General features: G+C 38.2%; 1 protein-coding gene across 1 annotated transcript in view; it reads right to left on the reverse strand.

Annotated features, from left to right (window-relative positions):
- The window catches only part of DDX24 (DEAD-box helicase 24), a 46,595-nt gene extending 28,961 nt beyond the window's left edge, over nt 1-17,634 (reverse strand). Inside the window, exons 1-2 of the mRNA XM_077123431.1 lie at nt 17,524-17,634; nt 15,683-16,405 (exon numbers count right to left, since the gene is read on the reverse strand). Coding sequence (XP_076979546.1) covers nt 15,683-16,400 — 718 coding nt within the window. The 5' untranslated portion in view covers nt 16,401-16,405; nt 17,524-17,634. The remainder of the gene's footprint in view (nt 1-15,682; nt 16,406-17,523) is intronic.
- Nucleotides 17,635-21,144: the final 3,510 nt, after the last annotated feature.

Raw genomic sequence — 21,144 nt, forward strand, 5'->3', positions numbered from 1 at the left:
TATAATAAGTGGGTTTTATCTCAGGTATACATGAGTGGTTCAACACAAGAAAATCAATTAATGTAATAAACTACATCAATAAATTAAAGAGGAAAAACCACACAATCATCATGATTGACGCAAAAAAGGCATTTGACAAAATTCAACAACCTTTCTTGATGAAAGCTCTTCAAAGGATAGGTATAGAAGGGAACGTCTGCAACATGATAAAGGGAATATACTAATAAAAACCCATAGCTAACATCAATCTTGATGGGGAAAGACTGAAAGCTTTCTCTCTAAGATCAGCAACAAGACAAGGATGCCGACTGTCACCACTGTTATTCAACATTGTGTTGGAAATTCTAGCTAGAGCAATTAGGCAAGAAAAAGAAACAGAAGGCATCCAAATAAGAAAGGCAGAAGTAAAACTTCCACTTTTGCAAATGACATGATATTGTATATGTAGAAAATTCTGAAAAACCTACAGTAAAACTACTAGAGCTAATAAACGAGTAAAGCAAAGTGGCAAGATACAAGATCAAAATGCAAAAATCAGTTGTTTCCATACACCAGCAATGAGCAATCTGAGGAGGATTTCAAAAAACTTCCATTTACAATAGAACCAAAATAATTAAATATTTAGGAATAAATTTAACTAAGGACATAAAAGACCCATACGCAAAAAAAACTACAAATCTTTGCTAAAAGAAATCAAGGAACACAAATAAATGGAAGGACATACCATGTTCATGGATTGGAAGACTAAGTATAGTTAAGATGTCAATTCTGCCGCAAACAGATTCAATTCATTACCAAATAAAATTTCAACAACTTATTTTACATGAACAGAAAAAATAATCAAATTTATTTTGAAGAGTAAGGCACCTTGAATAGCTAAAAATATCTTGAGATAGAAAAATGAAGTGGGAGGTCTCACACTACCTGAATTTAAAGCATATTACGAAGCCACAGTGGTCAAAACAGCATGGTACTGGCATAAACATAGACATTCTGACCAGTGGAACTGAACTGAGTGCTCAGAGGTGGAACCTCATATCTACGGCTAATTCATCTTTGTTAAGGCAGTCAAGTCAACTCAACTGGGACAGAGCAGCCTCTTCAATAAATTGTGCTTGGAGAACTTGATCTCCATATCCAAAACAAAGTAAGAGGTCCCTTATTTCACACCTTATACAAAAAAATTAACTCAAAATGGATCAGAGACCTAAACATCAGAGCTAAGACCATAAAGCGTTCAGAAGAAAATGTACGGAACTATCTTAAGATCTTGTTATAGATGGCAGTTTCCTAGACTTAACAAAGCACATGCAAGGAAAGGACACTAGATAAACAGGATCTCTTCAAAGTTGAACGGTTTTGTGCATCAAAGAACATTGTCAGAAAAGTAAAAGACAGCCTATATAAGGGGAGACAGTATTTGGAAACCACATATCAGATATGGACTTAATATCCAGAATATCCCACAACAACAAAAAGACAAACCCAATTTACAAATGGGCAAAGGACACGATCAGACACTTTTCCGAGAAGAAAAACAAATGGCTCAAAAACATATGAAAATTTTGGAAAAAGCTCAGAGCTGACACAGACGTTTGGAGATGCAGAAAGAAAATGCCCCCAGGGAAGCTGCTTGAAGCCCAGAAGCTGGGACAGAAAGGAAAAAAAAAAAAAAGATGAAAAGATGCTCGAAGTCATGGGTCATTGGGGAAATGCAAATCAAACCCACAATGAGATATCATCTCACACCTACTAGAACAGGTATTCTCAAAAAAAAAAAAAAAAAAAAAAAACGGCAAGTGCTGGAGAAGACATGGAGTAAAATGCACACTTATTCACTGTTGGTGGCAATGTATAATGGTACAAACACTCTGGAAGGCAGTTTTGCAGTTCCTCAGGAAGCCAAGTATAGACTTACCATATGATACAGCAATCCCATTACTAGGTATATAATCAGAGGAACTGAAGGCAAGGACAGAAATGGACATTTTCACACTGATGTTTATAGCAGCATTATTCACGACCACCAAGAGATGGAAACAGCCCAAATGTCCATCAACAGATGGGAGGCTAAACAAGCTATGGTATATACATATGATGTACTACTAAACAGATGTAAGACAGAAGTCATGAAGCATGTAACAACATGGATTAACCTTCAGGATATTATGCTGAGTGAAATCAGCTAGAAACAAAAGGACAAATATCATATGGTCTCACTAGTATGAACTAACATTAATGAGTAACCTTTGAGAGTTGAGGTTAAGAACACATTATCAGGAGATAGAAACAGGGCAGAGATTGAGCATGTGGTGCTGAAGCAGTATATAATGTGTAACATTACTGACTGTAAAGATTCAAAACTGGACAGCACAATACTATCTGAGAGTAACAGTATTTTAAGTACACTGAGTCAAGATGAGTTTGAACATGGTTGAGGGAGGAGAACCGGGGACATGCACAGCACCACAAGGAAAGAGCATAAAGTCTGGAACAGTGTAACTTAGCAATGTCTAAAGTGAACAATGATGGTGATTAAATATACAATATATAAGAATGTTTTTACATGAGGGAGAACAAATACTGTCAACATTGCAAGATATTAAAAATGAGATGGTACATGGCAAAAATATATAATCAGTGCATGCTAGGGTCTATAATTAACAGTAATATTGTAATATGCCTCCATGGAATATTAACAAAGGCAGTATGCCAAAGCTAATGTCAATAAGCAGGGGATATGGGAGATGGGGATGGGATTTTTTGAGGAAGAAATGGAAATGTCCTCATATAGATTGTGGTGATAAAGGCATGGCTGGATATGATTAAACCGGGAACCACTGATTTTTTAATTTAGGTTGGGTTGTATGATTTGTAAATACAATTATTTAAAAATGAACAGAGAGATACAAGTGCTAGAGAAAATACGGAGAGAGAGATGTGCCTATTCACAGTTGGTAGGGAAGTAGGGTGGTGCAGCCCTTTTGGAAGACAGTGTGGTGGCCAAACAGGAGAGAAATGGTGGGGTTGTTGTATGGTCCTCATCCTTATTTGAAAGGATTATACACCCTAAAAAAAACCATGTTTTAATCCTGATTCACCTTGTGGAGACAGTGGTTCCTTTTAACCCCTATTCAGCACTATAGGTTGAATGCTTGATTAGATTATCACCACAGAGATATGGCATGCCCAATTGTGGGTATTAAACTTTGAACGGAGGGAGATGTTACACCAACCATTGCAGGTGGGGGTCTTGATCAGTTTACTGGAATCCTTTAGAAGGGGAAACATTTTGAAGAGAGCTACAGAGACCACACAATCAGAGACTTTTGGTGATGAACAATAAAAAGGCCCCAGGGAGACCTTCATGAAATAAAAGACCTGGAGAAAAAGCTGGGAATTGCCTTTCAGTTGAGAGAGAAACCCTGAATGTCATCGGCCTTCTTGAAACAAGGTATCTTTCCCTGGATGTCTTAGATTGGGCATTTCTATATCCTTGCTTTAGTTGGGACATTTTCATGGCCTGAGAACTATGGACTTGCAACTTAATAAATTCCTCCTTTTAAAAACCATTCTGTTTCTGGTATATCACATTCCAACAGCTTGCAAACTAAAACAGTCCTGCAACCCATTAGTTAGCTATATAGCTGGAGGAACTGAGAGTGGAGACACAAATGGACATTTACAACTGGTGTTTATGGCAGCAGTGTATGAGATCTGCAATGGATGGAGGTTACCTAAGAGTACACTGAATGAAGAATGGAAGGGAGAACTGTGATGTACATATACAATGGACTACTAAGCAGTGGCAAGAAGTAATGAAGTCATGAGGCATGCAACTAGGTGAATGAATCATGAGGACAATGCGTTGATTGAAATAAGCTAGAAATAAAAAGACAAGTACTATTATGCCTCATGAATATAGACTAACCATAATATGCAACTTCTAAGAACTGAATTTGAGACCATAGGTTATCAGATGAAGGCCTATTGTAAAGGTTTTTCTAGACTATAAACTCTTACAACAGTTACATCTATTCTCAGAATTCCTAAATTCTGAGGTGCTGAGTTTTTGATGTATAACCTGGTCATTCCCCGGAACTTTGGGTATTTGTGTGACACCTGAGACTCACAGCTAGGGTTCTGTAGCTATAAGAGTCCGCATTACCCCATACAGCAACTGTTAAAACACTGAAAAAGTTATTAGACTTTAATTAGAGACATGGATGAAGCTGATCTGGGTAGGTTGAAGGCTGAAACAGATTAAAAGGTTAAGGATGGTACTGACTGAATTTCATGGGAATTTTTTTTTGGGGGGGGTAGGGGGTGTGCATGGTCTGGGAATTGAACCCAGGTCTCCCACACAGAAGGTGAGCATTTTATCACTGACCCACTCATACTCCTGATACTGACTGAATTTTAAAATTTCAACTTCTGTATGAGACCAAAGGAAGAGATGTTTATTGGTGCAAAAGTTTATATTTTTGGCAGCACATTATCTAATCTAACTTGTATGGTCAGCTTATTCGAACATCATAGTTACATGGATACCCCAATACATGTCAGAGTAATTGTGTAGAAGATTAAAAAGTATTTGCAAAGTCCCCTTCAGGGACTGGGGAAAAAGGTGAAAATATTAAACATCCCTACCTGAGGAAAACCTGATCTTCTCGCAATCATTAGGGACTGCTAATTTAATGGGCCAAACCCTCAATTTTGGGGCTTGTCCTTATGAAACTTATTCCTGCAAAGGAGAAGCCAAGGCTATTTATCATTATGCCTAAAAGTCGGCCCCAGAGAACCTCTTTTGTCGCTCAGATGTGGCTTCTCTAAGCCAACTCTGCAGGTGAGCTCACTGCTCTCCCCTTCTACACGGGACATGAATTCCAGCAGTGTAACCTCCCTGGAAACATAGGAATAACTCCAGGGATGAGCCTGGACCTGGCATCATGGGACTGAGAAAGCCTTCTCACCCAAAAAGCGGCAGACAAATAAAATAAAATGAAGTTTCAGTGGCTGATTTCAAATAGAGCAAGAGATTATTCTGGAAGCTATTCTTATGCAGTAATACAGATATCCCCTTTCAGTTTTTGGTGTACTGGAGTAGCTAGAGGGAGATACCTGAAACAGTTGAGCTATAATCCAATGGCTTTGATTATTGAACACAATTGAATAGCTATAGAGCTTTTTTTTTCTGCTATAGAGCTTTTTTTTTTATTAATTAAAAAAAAACTAACTAACACAACATTTAGAAATCATTCCATTTGCTATAGAGCTTTTAAGGTGTGACCATGTGATTGTGAAAATCTTGTGACTGACATTCCTTTTATCCAGCAAAAGAACAGATGAGTAAAAAGAAAAAAGAAAGAAAAAATAAATAATAGGAGGGGAGGGGGAATATGGGATGATTTGAGTGTTCTTTTTCACTTTTATTTTTACTTTTATTCTTTTATTTATCTTTTGGAGTAATGAAAACATTCAAAAATCGATTGTGATGATGAATGCACAGCTTTATGATGATACTGTGAACCACTGATTGTATAATTAGAGTTATATAGTATATGAATACATAATATATCTCAGTAAAATTACATTTAAAAAAAAAAAGAAAAAGGTTGAATTGAATGGCTACAGTACTACCAGGCAGAGTTGATTAAAGAACAAAAAATATTTCCAGGGATAATGATGGCTGTTTCATAATGAAAAGGAGTCGATTAATTTAGAGGCTATAACAATAGTAAATGCTTATGTACCTAATAAACAGAGCTACAAAATACGTGGATCAAGAACAGATAAAACAGGGTCGGTCAAAAAGGTAAAGAGGAAGAGAGTGCCAAGATGGCATGTTAAAGGAGGTCATGGCTTCAGGGGATAGTCAAACTTTTCCTATGATCATTCAACCTCAGCATAAAATCCTTCCTTACATGATATATAAAAGCACTAAAAAGAAGTGTTATTAAAAATGGACTCCAGAGGCCAAGATGGCAACTTAGCGAGGTGTGGGATTTAGTTCGTCCTGTAGAGCAGCTAATTCATAACCAGGAACAGTACAGAACAACTGCAGGGACCACATCAGTGACCCAACACACAGCATACCCCAGCCTGGACTAGCTGGACCAGCTACGAACCCACCCAGAACTGTAAGTTTCCCAAGGTGTGGCGCCCGGCGCCCTTCCCCCACAGGCTGCTCCCCAGAGGGGAAAGAAAAGGGACTTTACTAGCAGCAGGGGCTGAACACAACTAAGCTCCAATTATGAAATTAATTCACAAATTCTGACTACTAAATATAGGCCCCCAGCTCAGCTGAACCTCAACAAAGCAGAGGTTGCTGATTTTTGCTCTGGTGCCGAGGGGCAGGACTGAAGGAAAAAGAAAAAAGAAGAAGAGAAACAGGTCTTTTGGATTGGATAGCACATAATACTTGAAAGGGTCTGGGCCCTGAAGGAAAGGGATCTGAAGTTACACAAAGCAACATACCAACTTATGCTCTTGATTGGCAAACCTGAGGAATGGGGGTCCTGCTCTGAGAAGGATTTTTCTCTTTCTTTTTTGTGGCTGTGTTTCTACAAAGGCTTGACTGCTTTTGGATACAGGCAGGGATTCTCAGGCTGCAACAGCCCCAGGCATAGGCAGAAGCAAGCTAGTCTGGAGCCTGTGCCTTTCCCAGGAGAGGGGTGGGGCCCAGCTCAGGTAGATTCCTTACCTCAAGGAATTCAGACCCCAGGGTTTGGAAAACTGAAATGATTATAGCCAGCCTACAACCTCTCCTCTGTCTTCACCACGCCCCTAGCAGGGGGAGTCTGCTGAAGTTAAAAGTTCTGCATCACCTTATGCTGGTGGGACCCGCAGGAAGAAACATACCACATAATGGGCAGGATAGGAAAAACACAGAGTCCAGAGACTTCACAGGAAATTCTTTCAACCTGCTGGGTCTCACCCTCAGGGAAAACTGATGCAGGTGACTCTCTCCTCTTGACAGGAGACCAGTTTGGTCTGAGAAAATCTGGCTGGGGTCTATAATACTTAAGTAGACGTCTCCTTCTAAGGGTGGTGGGGAAAAGGCACCATACAGACAGGGCAAGAAACAAGAACTGAAAAATTATGATCTGTAAAATAAAACCTAAGCTAGTGGTCCAGAATAAGCTGAACTGAATGTGAAAGAACAAACAGACAAGAAATTCATCCAACAAGAAAATCCTAGGTAACGGAGGTGAAAACAATCTCCAGAATAAACTAATTAAGGTAATTAAATGCCTAGACACCAGCAAAAAATAACGAATCACACTAGGAAAACTGAAAATATGGTCCAGTCAAAGGAACAAACCAACAATTCACACTAGGAAAACTGAAAATATGGTCCAGTCAAAGGAACAAACCAACAATTCAAATGAGACACAGGAGTTGAAACAATTAATTCAGAATATTCAAACAGACATGGAAAACCTCATCAAAAATCAAGTGAATTGAGAGAGGATATAAAGAAGGCAAGGAATGAACAAAAAGAAGAAACCAAAAGTCTGAAAATACAAATCACAGAACTTATGGGAATGAAAGGTACAGTAGAAGAGATTTAAAAAAACAATGGAAACCTACAATGTGAGATTTCAAGAAGCAGAAGGTAGGATTAGTGAATTGGAGGATGGAACATCTGAAATCCAACAAGCAAAAGAAAATATAGGGAAAACAACGGAAAAATATGAGCAGGGACTCAAGGAATTGAATGACAGCATGAAGCGCATGAATATATGTGTCGTGGGTGTTCCAGAAGGAGAAGAAAAGGGAACAAGAGGAGAAAAGCTAATGGAGGAAATAATCACTGAAAATTTCCCAACTCTTATAAAAGACTTAAAATTACAGATCCAAGAAGTGCCGCGTACCCCAAACAGAATAGATTCAATAGACGTACTCCAAAACACTTACTAATCAGAATGTCAGAGGTCAAAGAGAAAGAGAATCTTGTAAGCAGCAAGAGAAAAGCAATCCATCCCATACAAGGGAAACCCAATAAGACTAAGTGTAGATTTCTCAGCAGAAACCATGGAGGCAAGAAGACAGTGGGATGATATATTTAAATTACTAAAAGAGAATATCTGCCAACCAAGAATTCTATATCCAGCAAAATTGTCCTTCAAAAATGAAGGAGAAATTAAAACATTTATAGACAAAAAGTCACTGAGAGAATTTGTGACCAAGAGACCAGCTCTGCAAGAAATACTAAAGGGAGCACTAGAGTCAGATACGAAAAGACAGAAGAGAGAGGTATGGAGTAAAGTATAGAAAGAAGGAAAATCAGATATGATATATATAAATCAGATATTATATATATATAAAAGCCAAAATGGTAGAGGAAAATATTATCCAAACAGTAATAACACTAAAAGTTAATGGACTGACTTCCGGAGAAGATGGCGGCTTAGTAAGACGCGCGGGTCTTAGCTCCTCCTCCAGAAAAGCAACTAAAGAAACAGAAACAATACGAAACAGCTCCCGGAGCCACAACAGAGACCAAAAAGACAGCGTACCCCATTCTGGAACGGCTGAAGGGGCAGGGAGAATCCGCTGCGGTGAGATATCCAAGGGGCGCGCGTTTTCCCAGCCGGAGCGGCTGGCGACTGGGGTCCCCTCCACGCACGTGGCTCCCCGGTCTGAGTGGGAACGTTGGATAGTGGGGCCCTCCCGCCACGCTTGGCGTCTCGGGCCAGCTGGGCAATTTGGACCGGAGTCCCCCAAGCCACGGCTGCCGGCGATCCACCCCCTCCACGCGCGGTTTCCCGGGCTGACTGCAAGATTCGGACTGGCCAGTTAAAGGAGCCACAGCATCTTCTACTGGTGGGCCCCGCAGACAGACGAGCGCCACGAGTGCCACCTACCAGGCAGGAAAAGAAAAACAGCCCAGAGATTTCACAGAAAAACCTTTCAACCAGCCGGGTCCCACACCCAGGGAAATCTGATCAAATGCCCAGACACCAGCAGAAAATAATGGATGACGCTCGGAAAATTAAAGATATGGCCCAGTCAAAGGAACAAACCAATAGTTCAAATGAGATACAGGAGCTGAGACAACTAATGCTGAATATACGAACAGAAATGGAAAACTTCTTCAAAAACCAAATCAATAAATTGAGGGAGGACATGAAGAAGACATGGGCTGAACAAAAAGAAGAAATAGAAAATCTGAAAAAACAAATCACAGAACTTATGGGAGTGAAGGACAAAGAAGAAAAAATGGAAAAAACAATGGATACCTACAATGGTAGCTCTAAAGAGACAGAAGCTACAATTAGTGAACTGGAGGATGGAACATCTGAATTCCAAAAAGAAACAGAAACTATAGGGAAAAGAATGGGAAAACTTGAGCAGGGGATCAGGGAACTGAATGACAATATGAAGCGCACAAATATACGTGTTGTGGGTGTCCCAGAAGGAGAAGAGAAGGGAAAAGGAGGAGAAAAACTAATGGAAGAAATTATCACTGAAAATTTCCCAACTCTTATGAAAGACCTAAATTTACAGATCCAAGAAGTGCAGCGCACCCCAAAGAGAATAGACCCAAATAGGCATTCTCCAAGACACTTACTAGTTAGAATGTCAGAGGTCAAAGAGAAAGAGAGGATCTTGAAAGCAGCAAGAGAAAAACAATCCGTCACATACAAGGGAAACCCAATAAGACTATGTGTAGATTTCTCAGCAGAAACCATGGAAGCTAGAAGACAGTGGGATGATATATTTAAATTACTAAAAGAGAAAAACTTCCAACCAAGGCTTTTATATCCAGCAAAATTGTCCTTCAAAAATGAAGGAGAAATTAAAACATTTATAGACAAAAAGTCACTGAGAGAATTTGTGACCAAGAGACCAGCTCTGCAAGAAATACTAAAGGGAGCACTAGAGTCAGATACGAAAAGACAGAAGAGAGAGGTACGGAGTAAAGTGTAGAAAGAAGGAAAATCAGATATGATATATATAATACAGAAGCCAAAATGGTAGAGGAAAATATTATCCAAACAGTAATAACACTAAAAGGTAATGGACTGAATTTCCCAATCAAAAGACATAGAATGGCAGAATGGATTACGACCCAGCAATACCACTGCTAGGTATCTACTCAAAGGACTTAAGGGCAAAGACACAGACGGACATTTGCACACCAGTGTTTATAGCAGCATTATCTACAATTGCAAAGAGATGGAAACAGCCAAAGTGTCCATCAACAGACGAGTGGCTAAACAAACTGTGGCATATACCTACGATGGAATATTATGCAGCTTTAAGACAGACTAAACTTATGAAGCTTGTAATAACATGGATGGACCTAGAGAACATTATGCTGAGTGAGTCTAGCCAAAAACTAAAGGACAAATACTGTATGGTCCCACTGATGTGAACCGACATTCGAGAATCAGCTTGGAATATATCATTGGTAACAGAGACCAGCAGGAGTTAGAAACAGGGTAAGATAACGGGTAATTGGAGCTGAAGGGATACAGACTGTGCAACAGGACTAGATACAAAAACTCAAAAATGGACAGCACAATAATACCTAAGTGTAATGTAACTATGTTGGAACACTGAATGAAGCTGCACCTGAAATATGGTTTTTTGTTTGTTTGTTTGTTTGTATCTTCTGTTTTTGTTTTTTTTCTTTTTCCTTTTTATATATATATATATTTTATTAGTATTATTATTTTAATTCTCTTCTCTATATTAACATTCTATATCTTTTTCTGCTGTTTTGCTAGTTCTTTTCCTAAATCGATGCAAATGTACTAAGAAATGATGATCATACATCTATGTGATGATACTAAGAATTACTGAGTGCATGTGTAGAATGGAATGATTTCTAAATGTTGTGTTAATTTCTTTTCTTTTTTTTGATTAATTAAAAAAAAATTTTAAAGTTGGATAAAAAAATAAAAGCACATAGTAGATTCAGGAAAAAAAATAAATAAATAATAGAGGAAAAAAATGTTAAAATAAATTCAGTTTGAAATACTAGCGATCAATGAAAGGGAGGGATAAGGAATATGGTATGTAAAAATTCTTTTTCTTTTTCTGTTTTTATTTTATTTTTCTGTTGCCTTTTTATTTCTTTTTCTGAATTGATGCAAATGTTCTCAGAAATTATCATGATGATGAATATGCAACTATGTGATGATATTGTGAATTACTGATTATATATGTAGAATGGAATGAGCATATATTACGGATGTTTGTGTTTCTTTCTTGTAATTTCTTTTTAATTAATAAAAAATTATTAAAAAAAAAAAAAAAAAGTTAATGGACTGAATTTCCCAATCAAAAGACATAGACTGGCAGAATGGATTACGACCCAGCAATACCACTGCTAGGTATCTACTCAAAGGACTTAAGGGCAAAGACACAGACGGACATTTGCACACCAGTGTTTATAGCAGCATTATCTACAATTGCAAAGAGATGGAAACAGCCAAAGTGTCCATCAACAGACGAGTGGCTAAACAAACTGTGGCATATACCTACGATGGAATATTATGCAGCTTTAAGACAGACTAAACTTATGAAGCATGTAATAACATGGATGGACCTAGAGAACATTATGCTGAGTGAGTCTAGCCAAAAACTAAAGGACAAATACTGTATGGTCCCACTGATGTGAACCGACATTCAAGAATCAGCTTGGAATATATCATTGGTAACAGAGACCAGCAGGAGTTAGAAACAGGGTAAGATAATGGGTAATTGGAGCTGAAGGGATACAGACTGTGCAACAGGACTAGATACAAAAACTCAAAAATGGACAGCACAATAATACCTAAGTGTAATGTAACTATGTTGGAACACTGAATGAAGCTGCACCTGAAATATAGTTTTTTGTTTGTTTGTTTGTATCTTTTGTTTTTTTCTTTTTCCTTTTTATACATATATATTTTTTATTAGTATTATTATTTTAATTCTCTTCTCTATATTAACATTCTATATCTTTTTCTGCTGTTTTGCTAGTTCTTTTCCTAAATCGATGCAAATGTACTAAGAAATGATGATCATACATCTATGTGATGATACTAAGAATTATTGAGTGCATGTGTAGAATGGAATGATTTCTAAATGTGTTAATTTCTTTTTTTGATTAATAAAAAAAATTAAAAAAAAGAAATAAAGGAAGTAATGAGAGTATACTATGAAGAACTTTACGCTAATAAACTCAACAGTATAGATGAAATGGACAACTTTCTAGAAAGGCATGAGCAGCCAACATTGACTCGAGAAGAAATAGATAACCTCAACAAACCAATCACAAGTAAAGAAACTGAATCAGTCATTAAGAAGTTTCCCAAAAAGAAACATCCTGGACCAGATGGCTTCACATGTGAATTCTACCAAACATTCAAGAAAGAATTAGTACCAATCCTGCTCAAACTCTTCAAAAAAAATTTAAGAGGAGGGAAAGCTACCTAACTCATTCTACAAAGCCAATGTCACCCTCATATCAAAGCCAGAAAAGATATTACAAAAAAAGAAAACTACACATCAATCTCTCTAATGAATACAGATGGAAAAATCCTCAACAAGATTCTAGCAAATTTAATCCAGCAGCACATTAAAAGAATTATACACCATGAGCAAGTAGGATTCATCCCAGGTATGCAAGGATGGTTCAACATAAGAAAATAAATTGTTGTAATACACCATATCAACAAATTTGACAAAATTCAACATCCTTTCCTGTTGAAAACACTTCAAAGCATAGGAATAGAAGGGAACTTCCTCAACATGATAAAGGGAATATATGAAAAAAAGCTAACATGATCCTCAATGGGGAAAAAGTGAAAACTTTCCCCAAAGATTAGGAACAATGCAAGCATGCCCACTATCACCACTGCTATTCAACACTGTGTTGGAAGTTTTAGCCAGAGCAATTAGAAAAGAAAAAGAAATAACAGGCATCAAAATCAGAAAGGAAGAAACAAAACTCTCACTGTTGGCAGATGATATGATATTATATGTCGAAAACCCGAAAAATCCACAGCAAAATTACTAGAGCTAATAAATGAGTACAGCGAAGTGTCAAGTTACAAGATCAACACTCAAAATCTGTAGTGTTTTTATACACTCCAAAGTTCCTTTACAAAAGAAATTGTAGAATTCATTGCTCATAGTTATCAAATGTGCCCATGGGAAGGAAAACTCTTGTTAAAACAATTGTAACTTCTGCTCAATATAGTATTTACTGATTAGAATTTCAAGAAGGCTGTATCCAACAAGCCGCTCAAAATATTGATAGGCAAATTCCCATTAAAGCAAATGGGCTCCTGGGTACTCCATTGCGTGACCTTAGTAAGAAATTGTTAAAATGTGCACTCAAGCTGGGAGGACTGGCTATTCTCCCAGAAGGAGATGTACTTCAATAAAGTTATCTAGGTCCCAGGAAGCCCCTCTCAGTCCCCAGCCAGTTCCCAGGGGACTGACTACCTGGGCCAGGCACATCAGATAATTAAAACCTAAGCATTGCATGAATTAAACATCCATAAGAAATACCCTAAAAATGAAACTTTAAATTTCAATAGAATCTTATAATTAAATTCATTTTGTAAAAAGTCACAAATAAAATGAGTTGCTTTTTATTCAGGCTTTTAAAAAATTATATAGCAATCATAAAACTTTAAAGAAATACAATTTTTAAAAAAAACAAATACCTGTATGTGCCATCAAATCCTTATTAAAAATGCATATTAATGTTTCAAATATGCATTGACTAAAGTATTTTAAGAATCTGACATTATTCTGACAAGTTTAATTTTGATGGGAATCGTATGTGGTGAAATGTTTGCTTAAAGACATTTCCCAAAATCATTTTAATAACTTAAATATGAAAAATATAAAATATAAAAAAAGTGCTTTTATTTAAAAAAAAAAGTTTTGTGCTAAAATAAATAAATAAATGCTGTTACAGAATGAGGAAAGTATAAGACAAGGCCTGAATAGATATAATAAGTTTCTGAAGGTTTATAAAAAAGGAATTATGGTCAAAGTTAAAAAGAATTAATAAGTCTATTTACAAAATCTCTAAAACTTTAGTTTCAAATAATATACTAACGCAAAACTAAAATTTAGTTTTCTCTCTGGTTTAATATAAAGCCGTAAAATTATTTTTTAAATAATCAATTTAAAAAGCAGAAAGCTTATGTTTTATCAAAATAACTTATGCTTTATGCCAACTTTATCATGTCCTTGGCTAAAGAAAAAAAAAACGAATCATCTCACTCGATTATTAGGCCAACTGCCCCCTCATTTGGGTTATTTAAAGTAAATTTTCTTACCACAAACTCCCTTACAAAAGTTTAAAATATTCGCATGGATTTCTTTCTTTCTTCAATGCTCTTGCTTTGGGTGTAAGATCTAGGAAACTGCCTATTTTGCATATGGACATCCAGTTCTCTAGGCACCATTTATTGAAGACACTGTTCTGTCTCAGGTGAGTTGGTTTGACTGCCTTATCAAAGAAGAATCGTCCAGAGATGAGACGATCTATATCTAAATCCTCTGTTTGATTCCATTGTTCAGTATATCTATGTTTATGCCAGTACCATGCATGTTATGTTTCAGCATAAATAAAAGTTAATAAGGATCAGAGAGACACATAAAACTTGAAACTTAACACTGACACAAAGAATATCTTTGTGAATTCAGGTGTGGCAAAAGATTCTGAAGACACAAAAAACATGATCCATAAAAAGAAAAGTTGGCAATTTGATATCAAAAAAAAAAATAAGAACTTCAGCTCTTTGAAAGACACTGTTAAAAGAGAATGAAAAGACAATGTATGGATTAGAGGAAAAAAATCTGTAAATAACATATTTGATATAGGACTTGCGTTCAGAATATATAATGAACTCTCACACTCGGTAAGAAGATATTACGTTTATGGATTAGAAACCTAAATACTGTTAAGATGTCAATTCTACCCAAAGTGATACATAGTTCAACATAATTCTAATTAAAACTCCAACAGACTTCTTGGCAGACATGGAAAAACCAATCATTAAATTCAAATGGAAGGGTATGAACTTAACATTAACATTGGCAGGGTGTGTCTTTCTCCACACAGACCTCAAACTGCCAAAACCATACTGCAGAAGAAGTACAAAGTTGGAGAGCTCACACTTAATGATTTTAAAACTTATTACAAAGCTACAATAATCAAAACAGTGTGGTGCTGGCACAAGGACAAGCATATAAACCAATGGAATCAGATTCAAAATTGAGAAACAAACCCTCACACCTTTGGCTAACTGATCTTTCACAAAAGGGCCAAGTCCACTCAGTGGGGAAAGATCAGTCTCTTCAACAAGTGGTGCTGGGAGAACTCAAGAAAAGGAAAAACTACATTTACAGATCACTTACAATGTACCAAGCACAATACAAACTTTATAGTTCACTGTAGCATTTAATCCTCACAACTTATGAAGTAGGTACTGCTATTATCTCCATTTTACAACGGGTCTGGCCTGTAGGACTTAAAGAGATAAAGTAACCCGTTGAGGGTACCACTCAGGAAGAGGCACATTCAAACTCAGAGCTGTCTGATTTCTCAACAACTTCATTCAACATTGCTTTCGTATTTATGTTTCCAACATTCCTCTTTCTCCTATTTATCCTGGTTGTTAGCAGCTACAGGCTCAATTCAGAGCAAGTGTGCCCTTACCTGTCTCAGCAGCCCCAAGAATGTCGAGTTTGTCACGGATGGCTGGTGCCAGAGTCAGGGCTTGAATCGGCGTGGGTGCAGAGAAGCCTAAAAAGCTGAGTGCTCGGAGAACTGGCTTTGGCACAAATAGGTCCTTCCAAGCTGACACATTGGCCTTCTGATCATGCATTTCAGGAATCCATGTCTTTGCTTTTTTGGGCAGCTTTGAGACAGGGCCCTGGGAAGACTCCTTTTCTTTTTTCCCTTTCTTTTTCTTCTTTTTTGGAACATTCTGGGCCAGGCTTCCTGATGCTATCTCCTCTACCCCTGGATCAGGGCAAATGATGCCATCTCCCTGGTACCGTGGCTCAGCATCTTTGTCTTCACACTCTTTCTGGGTACTGGTTCCTTCAGTTTCCACATTTTTACTCTTCTTCAACTTCATCTTTTTCTTTGGGGAGCTGGACTCTCCTCCTTCCTCCTTTCCTTCTGAAACAGCTGGTGCCTTTCTCTTCTTAGGCTCCTCCTTTGAGAAGAGACTGGAGGGATTCTTGGCAGGGGAGACTAACTGGTAATCTGTAAGTTCTTCAAAGCACACCAAGTCATCCATCTGTCCCTCTACAAATACATTTGGGTCAATCTTCACCTGCTTCCATTTTCCCACAACCTTGATTCCCTTAGTATGAAATTTGCCTTGGACTGATGGCTTTGGCCCTGACTTTGTCTCCTTCAATTTCATGGTTGCTGAAAAAGAAGAAAACTTCTATTAGGTTGGCAACTGAGAACCATAGGGTTCTGAGGCAACAAATATTTCCAAGCAGCGTATCAAATACTAGGCTTTTCAAAGAACTGAAGACACAAAGATAGCTCTTAAGTTGATGTGCTCAACTAGAAAAGATCAAAGACAGAAAGAAATACACCCACAAAACAGGCAGTCTAGAATGAAACAGAAGGGACAAGGGAGATAGAACAAAGACATATTGAGTGAGGCTTGTCTTGGAATCCAGATCCAACAATTATTGCTAGTCTGACCTAGTGCTGCTTACTCTTACTTCTCTCTGAACTTCAATCTGCTTATCTTTTTTAAAAAAGGAGTGGGAGCCAGTAATAACCAAGTTAAAAATCGTCTTGTGCAAATAAAACATTAAAGCAGGAAAGATGAAGCCTGCCACACATTAGCCATTTTGCAGGCTTATTAAAAGCACTGGGGGTGGGGGGGTGGGAGTGTGTGAGAGAGAAAGCATTATTAAAAGTGCAAAAGTTTTTGCAAAAGCTTTCTTTCTTATCAAGCCTTGTCCCAAGACGGCAGTTGCTTAGTTTCTCCCTATCAGAAGGCCAAAACTTTGTGGAAAAGACAAAAGTAAACCTCGGTTAAAAAATTCTATCCCACCGCCTGCCAGGACTGGGTCTGTGGTGGACAAATTGATCTTTATGAACCTCAATTTCCTCGTCTGTAAGAAGAGAATAATGAGGATACGAGTCTCATTGGATCGTTACACGAATACAGATGACGCACGTAAAATCCACGGAGCATGGCGCCTACCACAAGTAAGTACGCAAGCACTAAGGAGAAGATTCGCCCACCGCCTAAGCTGTGTCAGGTTCACAACCCGTGGGTGCAGTGCGGAGAGGGGAGTTCGCCTCAGGCACCAAGGAGCAAGCAGCGCAAGTAGCGGAGAGAGCCTGACCTGCTAAGCCTTGATGCCCCGAGAAGAGGCCTTGGGCGAGGGGAAGGGCAAGGAGCACTTAGGACCCAAGGCACCAAGCAGTCCAGGGAAACGCGCGAGGGGAGCCCAGGAACCCGCCCCCAACTCCTGTCGGGTACTGGCCCCACTCCCGCTTCATTCCAACCCTGTATTCACCGCGTGGAGATGGCGCCGCAGGTCCGTCCAACGCCCACGCCGAAAGCTTCAGGCTCCGCTCAGCGCAAGGTCGACTGCAGTTCCGGGGCGGGGCCTCCAGGCGCGTAAGCCTACGAGCTGCCGGAGGAAGTCCCACCCCATTCTAAACGCCGCAACCCGATTCGCTCCCCCGGGGCACCTTAGACTTCTCAAGTGCGAGCCGGGATAGAGTGTAGAGCGAGGGTGTGCCTGCCAGCAGTGCTTTTGGCTTATGGAAACAGACGTTGCTTCGAATGCAAGCTACCTTGCGTTATTTGTCTTATTTTAGTACCTGACCGGGTATTGGGCACCTATTGTGTGCCTGGTGCCGAAACGCGTTTTCGCATTTAATTCACAACCTAACCAGCCTATTTTGAAAGTGCTGTTTTCTACCGTGTATTTTGTTTTAATTAAATAAGATGGAGATTTACAGAAATATCACAAAGAAAATACAAAGCTCTCCTACATCCTCCTCATCACACATTTTCCCTACTCTGAACACTTTGCGTTAGTGTGGTATCTTTATTACAATTGATGAAAAAATCATATATTTACACTGTTAACTATAGTCTATAGTTTACATTGGAGTTGACTGTATGTTGTACAGCCCTATAGTTGTTTTTTAAAGACTTTTATTCCATAAAAATAAATAATAGGGGGAACAAATGTTAAAATAAATTTAGTTTGAAATGCTAGTAGTAAATGAAAGCGAGAGGTAAGGGGTATGGAATGTATAATCTTTTTTTTCTCTGTTATCGTTTTATTTCTTTTTCTGTTGTCCTTTCATTTCTTTTTCTAAATCGATGCAAATGTTCTAAGAAATGATGAATATGCAACTATGTGATGATATTAAGAATTACTGATTGTATATGTAGAATGGAATGATATCAATGTTTTGTTTGTTAATTTTTTAATTAATAAAAAAAGTCAAAAAAAAGTCAAAACTTTTATTCTAGTAACATATATACAGTCCAAAATTCCCCCTTAATTAACCACATATAAATATTTAAATCAATGTTAATTAACATTCACAATATTGTGCTACCATCACCATTATCCATTACCAAAAATTTCCCATCACCCCAAACTTACTCATCAATTAGGATTGACTCCCCATTCCATACCCTCACCCAGCCCATGGACACTGAATTCTAGTTCCTGGTTCCCACTTTGCTTATTCTAATTATTAACTATTGGTGAGATAATATGGTATTGTCCTTTTGTGTCTGGCTTTTTTTCACTCAACATAATTTTCTCAAAGTTCATACATGGTGTTGAATGTATTCAAACTTCATTTCTTTTTATGACTGAATAATATTCCATGCTTTTGTTTATCCATTCATCAGCTGATGGGCACTTGGGTTGCTTCTATCTTTGGCCTATTGTGAATAATGCCACTATGAACATTGGTGTACAAATGCCTAAGTCCCTGCTTTCAAATCTTTTGGGAAGATATCCAGAAGTGAGATTGCCAGGTCATATGGTATGGTAGTCTCACTTCTAGGTTATCTTAACTTTCTGAAGAACTGCTGAACTGTTTTCACAGCAGCTGCACCATTTTACAATCATACCATCAATGTATGAGTGTTTCAATTTCTCCATATTCTCTCCAACTCTTGTAACTCTTGTTTTTATAATACAGTAGGACCTTGTTTTACATAAACTCAGCACATGTGAATTCAATAATACACAATTAGTAATCGAAAAAAATAAAGGCAGAAATATGTGTAAAATAAAAATTTTTAATTACTTGTTAAATTCTAGCCATTTTCCCAACCAGCATAGTCTCACAGCATCTTGCCCAATCACACTCATTCTCTCTCTCTGGGAAGCATTAGAGTGAAATCATTACATTGTTTTGTGCCAAACATTAGTACTCACATCAGTCTTTGTCCAGAGTTCTAACCTGTAACAAGTTGTGTCTTTGTCCTGTCTTTGCAACTTCCTATGAATCTTAATTTATTTCAAAATAAAAAGTTAAGGAAAAAAAAAAAAGATTCTAGCTACTCAGTATCACTCATGTAGTGTTCTTATCAAAAATGTTTAACCTGAATCTAATCATAAGGAAACAATCAGACAAATTCAGACTATGGAATATGCTACAAGACAACTGGGCTGGGCTCTCACAAGATCAAAATCATGAAAACCAAAAAACCCACATATTTATATGTGTTTAATTGAGGGGGAATTTTAGACTGTATATATGTTACTAGAATAAAAGTTTTTTTTGACTTTTTTGACTTTTTTTATTAAAAAAATTAACAACAAACAAAACATTAAGATATTCCATTTTACATATACAATCAGTAATTCTTAATATCATCACATAGTTGCATATTCATCATTTCTTAGAACATTTGCATCGATTTAGAAAAAGAAATGAAAAGACAACAGAAAAAGAAATAAAACGATAACAGAGAAAAAAAAGATTATGCATACCATTGCTCTTGATTAAAAAAGATTGTTGCTGCTGGAATGCAACATACCAGAAACGGAATGGCTTTCAAAATGGGGAATTTAGTAAGTTGCTAGTTTATAGTTCTAAGGCCAAGGAAATGACCCAATTAAAGCAAGTCTATAAAAATGTTCAAATTAAGGCACCAACAAGAGGTTACCTTCGCTCAAGAAAGGCCGATGAAGTTCAGGGTTTCTCTCTCACACGGCGAAGTCTCTCAGCTTTCTTGTTTCATGAAGCTCCCCTGGGTCCGTTTTCCTTCTTCATCTCCAAATGTCTCTGGTGGAGGTGGCTCTTGGCCTCTTGCTCTGCTGGCCTTGTCTGCGGTTTTCTGTTGCTTTCTTGTGGCTCCAAAAACGGACTCTCTCCAAAATGGTTCCTCTCTTAAAGGATTAGTGGGTGGAGTCACAACTCCACGGAAGCTATCTTATCAAAGGTTACCACCCACAATTGGGTGGTTCACATCTCCATGGGAACCATCAAAATGCTCCCAGCCAGCAATATTGAATGAGGATTAAAAGACATGGCTTTTCTGGGGTCCACCACAGATTCAAATCGGCACAGAGATCAAGGAGAAATGACAGCCAAGCAAAATACATGATCTTCGATTGGATCCGGGATCGGGGGAGGAAGAGAATACACCTATCAAGGGCCTTTGGGTCATTTAGAAAAATTGGAATTATTTGTACATTTTGATAATCTTGTCATATTGATCTTAAGCTTCGTTTTTCTTTGTCTTTCCCTTGGGGTCACCTCCAAGCAGTCAATCACCTGTGAGCACAGCCCCAGAGATCTCCTTCCCAAATCAAAGTTCTCTTGCGCTTCAGAAAATGGAAGAGGACACTAGGTGGGGCCTCTGGGCCTCAGGCCTCTGACCCTGCAGCTGCTATTCCCCTGCACGCTCCCCTCTGCTTCTTTTCCAGAGAAGGATGAATCTTCCCCGTTCCCCAGTGTGGCTAAGGCTGAGGCCTCAGCTGGTTCTACTCCTGGGGGACCACCACAGGGGCCAGATGGACCTGGCTCTGACCCTGTGGTAGTCAGATTCAGCTGTCAGCTTGGCCAGGTGAAGGCACCTACTTCTATTGCTGTGGACATGAGCCAATGGTACGTGAACCTCATCTGTTGCTGATTACATCTGCAGTCAGCTA

Source organism: Tamandua tetradactyla, chromosome 12 (assembly GCF_023851605.1).
Source record: "Tamandua tetradactyla isolate mTamTet1 chromosome 12, mTamTet1.pri, whole genome shotgun sequence".
Lineage (NCBI taxonomy): Eukaryota > Metazoa > Chordata > Mammalia > Pilosa > Myrmecophagidae > Tamandua > Tamandua tetradactyla.